Here is a 17,567-nt window from a genome sequence, read left to right as displayed (position 1 = left end):
TTTGCCTTTATAGGTCGCGTGAGTGTGGGTGTTGACTATACAACTAATGTAGTTATAGGCTGCTCAGATATTAACAACATTAGGCATTATTTCTTAAATAGTAAAAGTAATTTTTAATGAAAACCCCGGAATACCACTTTCACGCTATTCCTTTATTCCTTTCACGCTTCCAACAATCGACGTGACATTTTGAGTGGTAATTTATTCACCTTAAACGATAAATATGGTGACGTGGTTTTTTCAGATAGTTGCAAATATAACTTAGTTATTCGTAATCTTATAAACGAGTAGGTACCTATTTACATAAGTCGCGGCATAAAACTAACTCGGTCATAAAGACGGGCAGTCAAAATATCGCAATATAATGTATTCTTATTTTTATGACGTTTTAAGAACAATTACATATCAGACGTAAGATAATAACATATTTAATATGCGTAATGGGATTTTACGTCAATTCATATAAAATGTAAATTTTGATTGCATGATATTTAAAATTTCCATCAAAATGGTTAGGTGAGTTGATATTGCATTGAGTAAAATTGTCTGCCACGTTGAATTAACTTGAAGTTGCAAATTTTCTTCGCTTTTTCATTAACAATAGAGGTTTTAGCTAATCTTAACTCGCTAGAAAGCCATTCATCAAGCCCCTGGCCGCGAATAACGATGACGCACTTTTTACGACCTAGCGAAATAGGTGTCACCTATATTCAGCCCACGGGAATTAAAATGCCACGTGCTTTTTCTATTAAAGCCGAAAGGTTGTGCACGCCTGATCTAGCGAGTCTATGTTGTATGTAAGCGAAACTGTCGCCATCTGTGCAAACATTGATATTGACCTTCCTTACTTACAGCTGTTTGAACGGACCATAGTGGACGTTTATAAACGGACGACGCTTTGATGATTGATCTACAAAGAGGCAGGTCATTGTCGAGTTCCACGTACACTAGGATTTACACACTGTTTTTGATTGACTACTTGTCTGTTTCAACAAAACTGATGTTTGTATAGTTAAATTTTAACTCCAGAAATCTTGTGTCGTACTCTTAAAACCTCTAATGTGCAGTACACCTGTCGTCCTATTCACTTTTCTTTTAGAATCACACGACGCGACAGGTCGAGGTATTAAGTGCGCTCAACTTCAAGAGAAGTAACTTTATTATGAAAACTAAAACCACATTATAAACGTTTACGAGTAAGGGGATTATGTTTCAGAGGCCCGCCAATTCAAAGTTCATTATCATTAATTTAGCGGACCGTGGAAGATTTTCCGTACGTCAAGACTATTCATAATTTATAGCTACTCAAATCTCGCTGGCATTTTCTCTTTACGTGCCTGGCGCTATCCTTGTTAGACGCGAAAGTGACTGCGTTTGTTCCGCTTTCACGACTGATTTTCATGAAATTTTACATTTGTCATTAACACTATTTTTTATCTATACACACACACCGCGAGCGAAGCCGCGTGCGGCGCGACTATAAATATTACGATTCTGGGAGAGGAACTGACCTTTCCAAAATGTCACAACCTAAATATTGTCGACTATTTTTATGCAGTTTTTGTCAATGCCCGGGAGGTCAGCGGCAAAAAATATCGTTTTAGCATCTCTCTAAGTTTTTGCAAACGTATAACGCAAGCATACATTGACTAATCGCCGTTACAAAAATTGTGAGGTTGCAAAAACACACCTTTGCAAAAATCTAAAATCTAAATGTCTACGATCGTTTTCCTGTAAGTCATAAATCCGACACGGTGTTGCATCGTGTCGTATAAAGTCATCCGGGAGTAGTTTGACAGCGGTCACGGTGCGCGCGGTGTCGCCTCGAGATAGGCGCCGTTATCAAAATGGCGGCGCGTGGCGGCGGCGCTGTAGTATGGCGGGCGGCGGGTGACGGCGGGTGGCGGCGCGCGGCGGCCATTGCAGCGCGCGGTCGTTGACGCGCCCGCCGCGGTGGCGTGGCGTGCCTATTGATTGCGTTTATGTGGCGAGGGCGACGCGCTGCGACATCTAGTAGCCAGTAGGGGAACTAAGTAGTTCCGCAGAACGTAACAGATGGCGTTAGTTGTCCGTAGGGTCTCTGAGAAATATTGAAAACTTAATACAATCATAGCACTGATATTACTTTTTTTATGAAATAATTCATGGCAATAAAACGCATACATACGAAATTTTACTTCTTAAAACTTTTTTTCTGAAATATATTAATAGTTACTGTAATGTACATTTTTCAATAAATACAGGTAATCTTCCACAACAAACGAAACAGAACTAATAACTAATAACTAATAATCGTATTTCTATTGTCAACAGTGTAAAGACTTCGAGAAGGTTGGCGCCACCATAGCAGTGACACCATGCGACGTCGTCGAAGAAGCCGATATCACATTCTCTTGTGTAGCTGACCCACAGGCGGCGAAAGAGGTAATTCACTCTGGTCTGAGATACATTAAGTATTGAAGAACTCAGTGAAGCTGCTCCAATAAGTAGTATGCTCTACAAGTGGTAGCAGTAGTAGTTTTACGGTCATATACGGTCTCCTGTAGACTGTAGATATTTTCTGCCTTTGGATAATGCAAATACATTAGGAGACCTGAATACGAGTACAATACATATTATTCTAAGAGAAGCGCAAAGTAGATCTCGACACAAGACGCAAAGAATAAAAGGCTGCCTTAGTTTATAATTATATTATAAGTCATCACCGTAAGCATCAGCACCAATGTGATGAGGAGTCGAAGTGGTCGCCACGTCTGAAGTCGGTCAGATAGATCACTTACATATTATTCAGACAAAAAGTAAAATAACACTATTTTAGAATAATCGAACTTAGAACCCTTCCTCAACACTTCTTTACCATTCCTAGGCCTACAACGAAATCCTATAAATATCAACAAAAGTTTGTTTACAGTAGAAACTGTTGATCCCACTGTTATTTTCCGGGCGGGTTGTGTTGAACAAAGGTCAGTGCGTGGACCTTTGGCTCAAGTTTATGGGTCATGTGCGAGGATACACTCGCGGTCAGGCGGAAAACATAGTGTGGGCGGAATTTGTACACCTTTATGAGCTTGAAATGTAATCTGTAGTTGTGAAAATATTGAATAAATTTTGTTTTGAATATCAGTAGGATAACTTGTAGAGTTAACATCAAGATACTAAAAAAAAATCATCTAAGTAATCGCTCTTGCATTCTGTGAGGAGACAAGTGAAGGATGAACGACAAATACACAAACTTCTGCTGTTTTTGTTGCTATTGATATTCTTAGACATATACAATTTGTCGTAGATTAAAATAAAACAAAATAATAAAGGGCTTTTATATCTTCATATCTTATTTGTCATATCCTCTGCGATACAAGCCACGAGATCAGTTCAGAAATCTTTGTAAACACTATTGTACTTGTGGTAGAGGAACATAAACGAACAAGGTTCATTGAGGGTCTGCTAACTACACGTGTTATCAGTTTAAGATTAATTTTTGTCAACAGATGGTGTTCGGCAACTGCGGAGTATTGCACTGTCCGTCCCTGGAGTCGAAGGGCTACGTGGAGATGACGTCAATCGACGCAGACACGTCGCACGACATCGTTGAAGCCATCAGCGGCAAGGGCGGACGATACCTTGAAGCGCAGGTAAATTGAAATATGTACTTTTGACTGGACGCAATCAGCAGGGGCCGAAACAGGTCAGTAAAGTCAGTAAAAGTCAGTATTTTAGGACATGGTCAGTAAAAGTCAGTATTTTTGAAAATCGGTCAGTATTGTCAGTATTTTTCCAAACTCAATTATTTTTTTTTTGTTTTCCTCTGCTGTTGGCCAATCTTACACTTTCGATTTGCTCAGTGATGATATCTCTGGGCTGCTTTAGATATGCTCTGTATAGGTTGATGCCCTAAGTTTATATTAAAATTATGAAGCATCACATGACCTCAAAAAATATAAAATTAAACTATTTTTTTAAAATCAGTATTTTTTAAATGAAAATTTCTTTAGCGGCGTTGCGCACTTTTTTGGAATGGGTAAAAACTTCTTAACTCGCGTCAGGACACGTGGCCTAATCCAAAATTAGAAAGAACTAATCGAAAATTCGTAAGAACTGATCGAAAATTCGGGTCTATCCCACTAGTCCCGTTGAGTTGTCCCGTGACGGGACAATTGGCACTATTTTGTCCCAGTTGTCCCGTGGCGGGACAAGTGACACTGTTTTGGTGCCAGTTGTCCCGTTGCAGAAAAATCACGGGACTAATGGGACAGATGGAAGGGTCAAAACAACTGGTTCCATTGAGCTGTTGTGTGACCACAGGTACTTGGTACTTTGGTGGGATAGTAGATGATGAATTGTACGCTACTCTATGCAAAGTTTAGATTCACAAGAAGATTTTTTTTACCATTTGGGCTTTTCAATTTACAATTAAATCGACAAGAGTGTCTATATCTATGACCTACCATACCATAAATGTAAAATGCTTATCCGAAATTCCCTACTTGAAAAAACATAATGTAAGGAAACTAAAAATATATTGTTAACAGGCCTCTGGAGCAGCTCAAACACTCAAGTCAATTCAACATGTACCTAATGTAATTTCAACTTATCTACTAAAAAAAATAGGAAAAAATGTACTACAACACAAAGTACAACGTCTGCTATCTTACTAAAGTACCAAGTACCTGTTGTTACACAACAACTCAATGGAACCAGTTGTTTGACCCTTCCGTCTGTCCCATTAGTCCCGTGATTTTCCTGCAACGGGATAACTGGCACCAAAACAGTGTCACTTGTCCCGCCACGGGACAACTGGGACAAAATAGTGCCAGTTGTCCCGTCACGGGACAACTCAACGGGACTAGTGGGATAGACCCGAAAATTCGTAAGAACTGATCGAAAACTCTAAAACCTGGTCGAAAATTCGAAAGAACAGATCGAAAATTCGTAAGAACTGATCGAAATCTCTAAGACCTGGTCGAAAATTCGTAAGAACTGATCGAAAACTCTAAGACCTGGTCGAAAATTCGTAAGAACTGATCGAAAACTCTAAGACCTGGTCGAAAATTCGTAAGAACTGATCGAAAATTCGTAAGAACTGATCGAAAATTCGCAAGACGGAAAGTTCATTAGAATTTTTGGTGTTTAATGCAGTTTATTGAAGTTTAGTGGAGTTTATTGGACATTTTACACAATAAAAAAGGCGGTGTTGGTTGGCTATGGGGATGGTGGAGGCCAATAACTGAAAATAAGCTTTATATTTCACACCATTCACCCAAAAAACGGTTTGAAAATGGTCAGTATTTGGTCAGTATTTTTGAATTTTTGGTCAGTAAAATCAGTATTTTCGACCATGGAACTTGTTTCGGCCCCTGAATCAGACAAGAGGGAAACAATTACAATACACACAGTATTTAATATGGCTCATGCACTACTGCTAAGCCGAATGTAACCAGCTGAACAAGTCTTTTGGCAGTAGATGAGAAAGTGGTCATTATTTAATAATGTGGTCTCCTAATAATTGCATTTAATTGAAAACTGTGGCCTTTGTAGTGTCAGTCATGTCTATCATATGACGTAAAAAATTGCCAATACAAATTTTGATGATAACTTTATGAAACCATTTTCTTAACAATACCATCATTTTACTTGTATTTTGTTTTTCCCTGTAAACAATTATAACTAACTCAAAGTTTTTATTTTCAGATCCAAGGTTCAAAAACCCAAGCGGAAGAAGGCACGCTGATAATCCTAGCAGCAGGCGACAGGACACTGTTCGACGACTGCCAGTCGTGCTTCAAGGCGATGAGCAAGAACTCGTTTTACCTTGGTAGTAGTCAGCTTCTCCGGTTGCGCCCGCGAAGAAACTTGGACGTTGACAATTATGTTCTTTTACCCGCTATGCTATTACTTAGATATTTATTTTTTATTACCGTTGTAACAAGATAGGAGTGTAGGTTTGGAAGTCCTGAAGGCTTGCCTATTGCTGATTGCAACATTCGTGGCGCAGTGGTTATGGTGGTCGCCACGCAACTACCAGTGCATTGGGAGGTCGTGGGTTCGATTCCCACGCGGAATAATTATTTGTGCGATCCTCAAATATTTGTTTCAGGTTTGTAAAAGTCCCCGCGACGCAAGAGCATTTTTAGTGCGGGAGTTTAAAAAAAAATACTAAGAATTTCCTGCCTAACAAAACAGGAACATTGTGATTCACTACTGTTTGGATTTTAAGGTGATCAAAAATGGCCGAAACGCTTATGTGTGTCCTCAGACGACTATAAAAAGTCGCGCTCAATTGTTGGTAAAAGATTAGTTGGATGATTATGGTGCCAAGACTCCTTGAACTTGCCAGTCTTTTTGTTAAAACATCCATTTATTGTAATATTTTTTTGGCGTAGCGGGATTTTGTTGTTTTAAATCTTTGTTTTATATTTTATCTTATACTAGGTTGGTTTTACGTTTTATTTAAATGTCAACGTCTAAATCTGAGCGGTTTATAAAAATGTTACTATTAACTCCACCCTGCTTTTCACTAACAAATTGTTGTCAAATTGGGTATTTGGTTATTATAAGCATATTTCATTTTAAACTCATTTTCATCGCTTTGCGTCACTTATGAAAATTCTCCATGCTTTGTTTATTGATAGATTAGTAATTTATGCAATTTTAGTAATCATCATTTCATTGCAGTTTCAAAAATGCTACCATTTTGGTGGAGGTTAATATAAAATGTATTAATTAAACTTTACGTTATGCACAGGACGAAGGTTTGAAGGCGGCGATGAAGCTAGCAAACCAAGCGCACGTATTGTCGTTATTACGCATTTAGATTGTATAAAATGAAGTCGTGTAATATGTCTACAGAAGTTTCCTTTATTACCATTGAATCCGATTTTAGTTCCGTTGTTTTGTATGTGAAGGACTGGGTTTGTTTCTTTTTCAGCCAGATCCTTGCCTAGCTATGGGTTAGGTTTATGAATATATTTATCTAAATGTGTCTCCAACTAAACCAGCCAGGATATAAGAGAGACTTGAGTGTCTTGCATGCACGTCAGTATATAAGTAGTATATTCGATATGTTCGACTGAACACGCGCTCTGTTCCAGGCGACATCGGCAACGCGTCGAAGATGAACTCGGTGCTGCAGGTGGTGGGCGGCGTGTCGCTGGCGGCGCTGGCCGAGGGGCTGGCGCTGGCCGACCGCGCCGGCCTCAACCAGGCCGACCTGCTCGACGTGCTGGCGCTCACGCCGCTCGCCAGCCCGCACCTCATACTCAAGGGACGAGGTACGTCTTAAACCATATTTCATTTTTATGAATTTCTTCATTACTAGCCAAAATTCCAAAGCTTTTTATTATAAAAATATTAGAAAATGCCGCTAGATATATCGTATTCTATAATTATGAAGGGAAATTTTAATAAAGCTCAGGAGAATGTTGAAATTATGATAACATTTTTAGTTTATTATGAGTATTAATAAAATTATTGTTAGTTAGCTATTTGTAAATATTTATGTGCAAAATTCTTTAAAGTGTAACAAACTTAACTAATTTTACTTTCCTCCTATTTACAGCGATGATAGAATCATCATACTCAACCCACCAGCCTCTGATGCACATGCAGAAGGATTTAAAACTAGCTCTCGGTTTGGGCGACGCGCTAGAACAATCGCTGCCGCTGACGGCCACCACCAACGAGATCTTCAAGCACGCCAAGCGCCTCGGCTACGCCAACCACGACGTGGCGGCCGTGTACATCCGCGCGCGGTTCTGATCATCGCCCGCACCTGACGTTTCTGCCCAGCGACCACGAGCCGAGATGTCCTGCCTACTCTCTAAATTAATGTAAATTGCTTGTACGGGTAACTGGTCTTGATTGTGTTTGTATTTATGGATTTGGCGATCGTATTTTAATGTTTTTGATAGACTCGGATGATACAAGTTGTTTAATTAACTTGTAGTATTTCATAATTCTTTAAAATTTCTTCTCTTTACTGGAATCAGGAAATTTCTTATTCCAATCAGATCAATATGGTAATTATATTTTAATAAATCAATTTGTAACTTTAGTGTCTAAATACAAATGTGATTGAGACCTCAATTAGTATTCTGTTACCCAAGTTTTTAATATCATTTATCGAAAATGTGTGTCGACCCCAAGCTTGCGAAGTACAGTTGGATAAGGTTTGTTTAAATTGATAAGTAAGAAATACATAATGGTGTTTCACTCTTTTGTTAATGTTGTAAACGTCCACACATATTTTCGATCAGATTTTTCGTTTATTTTTAATCTTCGGTGATCAAATGTATTTTTAAAATAAGATTTCAAAAATGCCTACTTAGTGGAAAGTGTTAGTTATTTTTAAGCGATTTTGCATTTAATTTTGAAAATAATCCACAGGGTAACCTTGTTGAAATCAAAACTATGAATCTTGTGTTTTATCTAAGATTTTAAATAAATCTCGGCTCCACATCGACAATGGACAAAATAATTTTATTGACGTTTCGTTTGTGAATAAAATATCGAATGACCAAACCTTGATTGATGTACAATTATATTTTTATCAGAATTGTAATCAAATGTGTTTTGATCGCAAGAATTCTCATCTGTATGTCTTGATGTGTACAGTAGAATATAAACTAAAATACGATGGTGTAAAGTTGAGAATTGTGTGCTATTAAGATGATGGACAATATCTTAGAATATTTGCTGTAACGGAAGAATGAAGAACATGTAAATCGAAATGTACTCGGAGTTTGATACAACCTTGTATAGGTACAAATATTTGATGACTAATCAAACAGCTAGCAACTCAAAGTTTGTTGCATTTAAAATGTATCTGTTTAATATTAAGATATTTTTAATGGTCCTAAGCACTGCTCGGGAAACAATATGAATGTTGTGTGTAATATAAAAACAATAAAATGATTACACAACACACTTGCGCTATTATTTAAAGAATATTGTGGGTAATTTTAATGTTAGATCGAGTGCGTCATTGTTAGTTTTAACGTCAGTATTTTCTTGTCTTACATACAGAAAAACTATCTTACTGCATCCTTATTTCGATGTGTAGCGTCCGAAATGCGTGACCACATGTCTTCGAGTACAATGCGAAAACCTTCGCGTTGACGCTCACTGATGAGCTAAATATGTACTACACATCTCCTTAAGAACTCAGATTTCCTCCAATGGTAGAAGTTTAACGATAATAATGTTTATTTTAGCAAAAGTCTACACGTAGATACATGTTGTAATCAACGGAAACTAAGTTGTATTATTGTGAATAGTTATAAATGTTCGCTGTCTCAGAAACGTGAAGTTCTCAATAGATATATTTTACTGTGGAAATGTTAATTATAAGACAATTTATTAGTTAAGTCACAATGCAACGTCTGTTTAAATGAATAAACGGTTTACACTAATACTTCTTATTTTATTGTAGTCTTACAAGAAGACAATATTTGAATAGACATGGTAAGTTGTATTCTAAACCTTACACTAAACTGAAATATGCCAGCAGTAGAAAAATCTAACAATCGCGACATATTTTTAAACTAGCGAACGAAAAAGTTGAACTGAAGTAACTTATATGTAGCCTCTATCAAGATAAGTACTTCCATCTTCGTAATTATTACTTTTAGTTAACGTTTCTTCAGCGTGGTAATAATTACCTAATACTAATTTATTTTGCAACAATTGTGAATTTTGCTATTAATGAAATGTGACTGGGTATGTATGTACTTTTGGATAAGTTATCAGATACTCAAAAGGATCACGATTTTAAAATTTTACCGTTTTGTTCCATGGTCCAATATAGAGTTTCTAATGGATAATTTTATTATTGACAATTTTGTTTCTTAGATCTTGAATATTCAAGATTGTGTGACCTAATGATAGTGTTAAAAGCAATTTAAATAAGGTTCTATTTTATTTTTAAAGTAAGGCGTTTAGTTGTTACAATATGTGTGGTGTATGATGAATTGAAGATACTAATACTACCAATCTACTTGTTTTTCATGTATTTTCTAAACTTGCATTGGTTTATTTCCCATTTTAATGCTTATTTCTAAGCGGTATTGGTGACGATCTATAACTATAAAAATAAATAATATTCTTTTACCAAATCGTTTTCTTACCTACTGGGAGTTTGGATACTAGGCTCTAGTTATATTTCAAAGTTTTTATATTAGATAATAATAATTATGTATTACTTACATGAAATGATATGTATGAATTATTAGGTTTTTACCTTCCTTACTTTTGTTCTGTCGCTTGTAAATTCGCCTACTGTAAATGTACGTTTGATCGTGCGAAATGAAATAAATATATTAAGATGTATGTTATGTTGTGTCATTCATCAACTAATTTTATATATTATTGCAGAATTCTGTGAAGACATAATTATGCCGATATTTCTTTTTCCATATATTTTTGTAATAGTCTAGTAGTAGTTTAGTGAAAAGGGTGAATAAAAGTCTGTCCGAACTGATAAATAGACGTTTATGTATAAAAACAGTTAAGTAGTGTGGTCACGTGGGGCGCGCGCTGGAGATGAGCTCCCCGCGCTTGTAGAGCGTGGCGCCCTGCGTGGTGACGGTGGTGGTGGCGGCCGTGTCGCGGCGCGACGTGTCGGTGCGCGAGGCGCGCGTGCGCACCGTCGTCGTGCTGCTCGCGTCGTCGTGCGTGCGCAGCATCACCGCGCGCGCGTCCGACGTGTTGCGCTCTCTGTGCCACACGAATGATGATCAAGGTTTTGTTCTACAATAAGCTTCTTTACAGAATTAACTTTAGTGAGCGTTCATACGCTTCTGATTTCAGAAGTTAACAAAAACTACATTTGTGGGTTTGAAACTTAAAAGTTTCGCCCCTGACACATTGATTATAGAATATTCACGTTTTGTGGTGTCTTAGTTAAAATTCTTAACAAACTAGTGACATAAACGAAAGTGCATCTCACCTGCTGAGCGCCATTAGTCTGTCAATATCGGGTGAGGGGCGCCTGAGCTCCGCGGCCGACGTCAGCGTGACGCGGAGCGGCGTGGGGGCCTGCGGCGGGGGGCTGGCGGGCGGCGACGAGGCGCACGACGCCGACGTGGACGACGAGCCCACGGCCGAGTCGCGCTTGGCCGACGACTCGGAGCCCGACGTGCTGCGCCGCCGCGGGGACGGTCGCGGAGTGCGCCCCGGGGGACTGAAGGCGGCCGGGATGTGCAGCGACGCAGTGATCACGCAGCTGTCGTCGTCTGACCCGCCTAGTGTCTGCGACAAATCATTTAGAAGCTATTTAAGAGTATAGATACTGAAGGCTGTTTACTGTCTTTGAATTTGCTTTATTTAACTATCACGTCGTAGTGTTGAAGTTGCTTTTCTGATTTAACTTGGTGTAGATTTTGCTTGGGCCTTAATTTAGTACGGTCTCATGTTTCTAACACGGTCATGGCAAGTTGGCAAACTCTTTCATGAAACCAGCTATGAGCTTAATATTGTGGTTTTCTGCTGATGAATAGAAAGTGGTACCTCATTGTAGTCACTGGCGGAGTCGTTCGAGTCGGGCGCGGAGTCGCGCGCGGCCGGCGAGCTGCCGCCGCACACCACGCCGCTGCTGCCCATCTCCTCGCTACTGCCTGGCCTTACCCTGGGGATAAACATGTCTCACTTAATTTTATACACATAGGTAGCTAATGCAGGTACTGTATACTTACCGTCTACAAGAAGAGCCTATCGCTTAATTAAAGCATACCTACTTAGAAAACAGAAGGCAGAACAGTCTGTTTTCTATGTTAAAAAAAATTATTGTGGTAAAATTCAATGCTACTAATATTAATCAAAGCTTGTTACATGAAAGGAAATCTAGCGTTTTATAAATACCTACCTATATAAAAAATGAGCCGCTTCAATTGCTTGTTTCCTTTACCTAATGGGTAGGGTTAGAGGTCTTTAGTCATGTCAAATATAACAAATTGTATTTTTAATGATTAACAATTAACATAAATAAATTTCCACAGACTGTAGGTACCTACGTAACTCTAAAGTTCGTTCAGCGGGCTCACGAGTCATATGACTTTTGAATCAAAGTGAAAGTCCAGGCGCCAAACTTAAAAAAAAAAAACGATGAAATAGAGCCTCTCGCTCCTAGCCAATAGGGCGGGCGGCGCACGCGACGCTGCCCTTTGGTTATGATGTATGATGTAGGTACTTTGATCTATCCCGCCAGTGTCCCGCGAACCTGTGCCCTTGATGCATTTACCGAAATATCCCGCGCGCGAAAAACTTGAATTTAAATTATTTTTTCGCAAATAGGACGCTTGTTTATTGTTTATCTTTTAGTTTTTGGTGTAATTAAATAGTAATAGTTGCTGTTTTGTGTAATAAAGATGCTTCAATTAGGTATAAGTGTTAACCAAGTGTGATAAGAACGCCATAGAGCTTTTGATGGTTTTTCATTATAAGGTAGTGAGTGTTTGTGTTTATTTTCGCGGTGCCTACTTCACACCCTAAATGTATCATGGATACGGCGGGAGATTTGATAGCAAGGGTGCTCGCTAAATAAATAAGTGATTAGTAATGATTCACATGTCATTAGTAACCAAACCTAAGTAATAGTAATCACTCGTAGGTAGGTAGTTTAAAATCACGAAGTGTCAGTGTCGTCACAGGATCGAGACGCGCCGGCGGCGAAATTGCGAGTTGCTACATTGCCGCGGTTGCTCCAACGTAAGTAATATTTTGAATTATTTTGTAGTCATGGCGTGATGTTTTGATTAAATTAGGTACTTTATTACGTGTAACATGGCATTGACCTCTAGCCCTACACGAAAGTTGAAAGTAATAAGCCATGTAAGCGACTTTGTATCGGGACTAATCTTTTTACTTTAAACCGAGGATTGAGTCCAGTACCAGTCTTCTACAATCAACTAGTTAGGTAGACATTGCGTGTGTTCATGTCTTTTTTACTATAATCTCTATAAGGTTTTACTGACAAGCAAGATCTATTGCGTTTTGTCAGGATATTCCTTTTGAATTGACTCAAGGCAGTAGAAATGTACCTACTTAAGACCAGGCATGGAACATAAAATCAAAATTTAGAAAGGTACCTGGTAACTATAGTCATAGCTGATGAGAGAGATCCCGACGAGGTGTCGGAGGCTGTCTCCTTCGCTCTTCTGCTGCGCGAGTAGCTCTTCTCGCTGCGTCTGCCAACAACAGGCAGGGAGGTCAATGACATACACGCACTCTAACTTAATTGATCAAATACCTAACAGACCTCCAAATTTCATTTGGGGTGAATAAACTTGGGACTCGGTAAACATAATTATTCACGGGAACGTGCAGTTCAGGATCTGTCATTACTGTCTCTTCAGTTTCGCTGGACGCTACTAGATGGCGTTCTTTGTTCCTATTGGATTAAAAACTGAAGGGTGATGCGGTAATTATTGTAAATATGCCTCTATTCACGAGTTTCTGATGAAGAGAATTATACTAAATGTTCGCACTAAAGGGGAAAACCAACACATAATGGACAATGAATGAAGGTTCGCTGACTAAATACCTCGGCGTGGGCACATTCCCTGGCCCGCCGGTAGCCGCAGCTCCGTGCAGGAACTGTTCCCTCGACCACACTTGTCTTAGAGTGCTGTCCGTGTTCTCGGGGTTCGATTCCACGGCGCACCTGCAAACGACATGGACCGGTTCACACACATGCATGATTATGTACACGTCTGGTTCAGCTAGACTGTTTGATGGGTTCACGATAGGGTCGAATTAGCACAATGTTATAACGGATATGATAGGGATTATCACAAAACTTTATAGGAACAGTACTGTTGGTACACGCTAAATCTGATTGAAGTATCTTTGGAACTCATATAATTAGAACGATTTTTAAAAGTAAAGATTAATTTCCGAAAAATTTACTTGAACGGTGAAGAATTTTTAATAATAAGGAATATTTTGTCTTTACTCTTTTCCAGTGAACAAATGACTTTCTTGCTAACTTTTCCCGGCACTATAATCGTGTTTGGAAAACACAACAAAACTATGACGAAATTGAGTAAGTTTTATTCCAATTTATACGTTGTATAAAGTAGCGATTCAGTATTTCTTCGTAATTCAATAATAATTAAATCGTCAGGATCGATTTAAATAGAGTTCCTCAGAGACTTCAATCAGATATTACAAAAGTAATCGTCAGTACTCACTCAGCTCTCCTCAAGAGCAAAGAGTCGAGGTGCGCGGGCGAGGTGTGCGCGAGGTGTATGTAGGCCTCGTGCAGCAGCTCCGCCGGCAGCGTCCACAGCTCGCCCTGGCGTTCCACCAGCTGCCGGACCACGTTGATCACGTCTGCACGCTCTGAGAGCAACTCCGCGCTAAAAACACCAAAAAAATTGTTAAGTAAAAAAACAAACATGAAAGATCTCTCTAATTATGAAAAACTATCTTTATGAATTATCGCATAAAACAATTAATGTTGATGGCATGAAAATCGCTTAAGTATTATTCTTAGAAAGCTTTCCGCTAACACAGAATTTAAAATTAAAAAAAGTCGTGAAAGAATTTGCTGGAGGATTTTTCTAAACAAACAATACGGATCGATTTCGTTGATTTTCGTTTAAGGAAAAATCAGTCAGTGAATATGGTGGAATTTTGATTACCTTGGCGCCTCGTTAGGTTTACTCCTATGCAATATATTAGGAGCGAATATGGTGGCGAGGTTGGCAGCGTCCATCTTGTTGCCGGGCTCGCGGTCGTCCTCGGCGTGCGCGGCGAGCTGCGCCAGGAACGACAGCAGCGCGTTGAGCGTGTCGCGGTGCGCCGCCGGCAGCAGCTGCACGATCAGCCGTAGTGCCTCCCACTGGAACCGCCGGTTGTCGATTTCTGCAACGTTGCAAATAGCGTTCCTTAACTTTTTATTTTGATAAAGGTCACTTTGTCTTTACGAACATGACGTATCTCGTCTCGATTTTCAAGCTTACTAAAACTATAACGGCGCCTGAAAATACTAGGTGTTAGCATAAAGTCGGTAAAACCAATCATGTGTCAAAGAAGACATTATGTCCAAAACATAATGTCTTCTTTTGACGAAAGGTTGAAGTTAAAGGCTGAAAAAGAAAACAAAGAAGAATTTGGAGTAATATGAGTAAGGGACTGCAGAGCAGTAGCGAGTCGACGAGAGGACTTTACAGCAAAGATTGTTAATCAAAATGCTGTAGAGCAATATACGTCGTTGGTGTTTGAGGGTTGGTCAAGATGATTCAACTTACTTTGTGTGTGCAAAAATGCGGAGTAGAGATCCCTGCAGAGTAGCGGGTCGGGCAGGTCGCGCAGGAACTCCTTCAGCAGCGTGGCCACGTCGTGTGGACACACCGCCGCGTCTATCGCCGCCTCCTGACTCCGCTCCCATTCCTCACGTAACTGCAAGTTGGCAACACGCGCTAGATTATAGTATGGCTTCAGTATTTTGATTTGAAATCGTGCCCCAGAGGATAAGTTAACAATAGTTTACGAACGCTAACAGCAACTATTGTTACTCAAAATTAAACTTCAGAATTAGACTCGTTAGACGCGACGCGACTACTTCGCGCACCACTCACACGTGCCGTCTCTAATTACTCCAATACAAATATTTAAGTTAACCATTCAACAATATAGTATTTAAAGCAGCAGTGAAACAACTCACGAATATTGTTGCTATGACAGGATTAACAACAGTAAATCAATGCGGGGAATGTTTGCGGACTCCACATCAACACACTTCGTGTGAATAAAACAAGCTCCGACGGAATTAGATGTTTTCTCGAAGCCATTGCTTGTTGCAACCGTGGCCTCGTTGACCCATATGTTGGTCGTTTATTACAAACTTTGCTGAACCACACTTAGTATTACTGCTTCAACAATGTTGGTAACAGTTGCCCGAGTTATTTGTTGTATTTTGAGAAGCGTTTATTTTTATTTGTTATTGTTATGTTGACCTTGTTATTGAAAGAAACTTGAACATGTTTCATGTCTCGTGTTTTCTGTCGACTATTTGACGCCGGGCTATATGATAGTGTTCTATGAAAGTTCTAGTCGTGAATAACAGTAATTAGAAACACTCTGGGAAAACTCTCAACTCTGGGAAGAAAATACCTCCTGTATTTTTTTCCCACAGTTGACAAGATACCCAAATATACAAATTCTTGTAGAAACTTTTAGGATAATGATAGCATTATTTGCACTATACAATAGATTTAACTTAAAGCTCCACCAGTGTTTATATTTTAAACCAACAAACAAAAAAAAAACAGGCGCACGCTTCAGCTAAGCCTGGTATTTTTTTACTGTCATTCATCAGTTTTTTTATTCCATTTAAACAAATCAACCATCCTGATATACAATATACAAATGCAACGACATTACAAATACGTTTCTATCACCGTTCTGGAGTAATGAGACAGTGAGATCATCGTGATCAAATAGCGGGCTAGTAATAGACCGGCTTATGGTCCGAGTGTCCGAGTGGCCAGAACTGTGCCGTTATCGCGCCAATCAAGTGCACATACTATTTCCAACTAGATGTCACTGATAAACATGTGTACTATCATATTCTATTTATGTTAAACAGGTATAGTACTGATTATCTCGCGTTGCAACTCGATGTGATTTATTTACTGTCAGTTATTTTCAGTTTTTACAAACGTTTGTGTAATATCATGCCTTGTTTCCGTACATGCTTTAACATCATAATTTTCACATAACTATGTATATTAACAAGTTTAGAAGCGTCAGTACAGCCTTTAACTGAAATAAATTCATTGAATTGAATAAAAAGTCTTGACTATTAGTTTCGAGATCTCTTGCGTTTTATTTATATTTAACAAAATTCGAAAGTTTAGTTAGTGTACATATTACTAAAATTTTGTTTTTAGAAATTCCTATTCTATTTGCATGTAAGAGGTAACTTTTTTCATCCATTGGTTTTTGCTCAAATTTTTAGCACCACAACAAATGCTCAGTTCTGTACTTGAAAGGTTTATAAAGGTTTTTCAAGCTCTCTCTATTGCTACACATTTAGTTATGCTCTTATCACTAATTGTCAGTTAGAGCTGCGTAGGTTTTAAATATTTAGTGCGACTAAGAGTAAGAAACTATAATTTTATTACAGACATTCAACATTTAACCTACGTTCTGTAAACGAGCGAGACTGACTTTAACAACCAATGTCGTTAAAACTAATAGACACTAAAGTTTATTACTTCATTTAATATCTTACTCTAAATTATACATCTTAGTTCTGAAGGTGGAAAATAAATCTAAATGTCAAACTTTGGCTAATCGCTAGACTAGGTTTTGTTACCTTTATCATTTCGTTTAGTTATTACGTTATTACAGGTACTTGATATGAAAAAGAATACTTTAGCGTTTGTTTTAGGTTTTAACTGTCTTATTAATCTGGATTAAGACCCGATGTAATTAAATGATACCTACAACACCTTTTTCTACTTCCTGACCTTTACACGTTTTTGGTCATAAACATTTTAAATTTTTCATGAAAATTTAATTGTTGGAAGTCGTCTTTGAAACTAAAAGGAAAATCAAGCTTAGTA

At 38.6% G+C, this 17,567-nt stretch overlaps 2 protein-coding genes across 9 annotated transcripts in view; one reads left to right on the top strand and one right to left on the bottom strand.

Annotated features, from left to right (window-relative positions):
- Ndf (Nucleosome-destabilizing factor) overlaps window positions 1–10,323 on the top strand; it is a 75,400-nt gene extending 65,077 nt beyond the window's left edge. For 2 of the 3 annotated variants that reach the window (XM_076126315.1, XM_076126313.1), the window contains exons 8-12: window positions 2,314–2,424; window positions 3,489–3,632; window positions 5,689–5,815; window positions 7,089–7,268; window positions 7,556–10,323. In XM_076126315.1, coding sequence (XP_075982430.1) covers window positions 2,314–2,424; window positions 3,489–3,632; window positions 5,689–5,815; window positions 7,089–7,268; window positions 7,556–7,755 — 762 coding nt within the window. In that variant the 3' untranslated portion in view covers window positions 7,756–10,323. The remainder of the gene's footprint in view (window positions 1–2,313; window positions 2,425–3,488; window positions 3,633–5,688; window positions 5,816–7,088; window positions 7,269–7,555) is intronic. The other variant, XM_076126314.1, reaches the window with a different exon arrangement.
- Window positions 10,324–10,471: 148 nt separating this feature from the next.
- Window positions 10,472–17,567, bottom strand: part of RhoGAP102A (Rho GTPase activating protein at 102A) — a 44,134-nt gene continuing 37,038 nt past the window's right edge. Inside the window, exons 6-13 of one of the 6 annotated variants that reach the window (XM_076126302.1) lie at window positions 15,246–15,396; window positions 14,637–14,859; window positions 14,184–14,351; window positions 13,535–13,654; window positions 13,080–13,178; window positions 11,503–11,620; window positions 10,943–11,244; window positions 10,472–10,710 (exon numbers count right to left, since the gene is read on the bottom strand). In XM_076126302.1, the coding sequence (XP_075982417.1) occupies window positions 10,515–10,710; window positions 10,943–11,244; window positions 11,503–11,620; window positions 13,080–13,178; window positions 13,535–13,654; window positions 14,184–14,351; window positions 14,637–14,859; window positions 15,246–15,396 (1,377 nt within the window). In that variant the 3' untranslated portion in view covers window positions 10,472–10,514. The remainder of the gene's footprint in view (window positions 10,711–10,942; window positions 11,245–11,502; window positions 11,621–13,079; window positions 13,179–13,534; window positions 13,655–14,183; window positions 14,352–14,636; window positions 14,860–15,245; window positions 15,397–17,567) is intronic. The other 5 variants (XM_076126303.1, XM_076126304.1, XM_076126305.1 and 2 more) reach the window with 5 other exon arrangements.

The sequence above is a fragment of the Anticarsia gemmatalis genome, chromosome 18, assembly GCF_050436995.1.
Source record: "Anticarsia gemmatalis isolate Benzon Research Colony breed Stoneville strain chromosome 18, ilAntGemm2 primary, whole genome shotgun sequence".
Taxonomy (NCBI): Eukaryota; Metazoa; Arthropoda; class Insecta; order Lepidoptera; family Erebidae; genus Anticarsia; species Anticarsia gemmatalis.
Note: the sequence above shows the minus strand (reverse complement) of the source record. Positions and strands in the feature narration are given on the sequence as shown.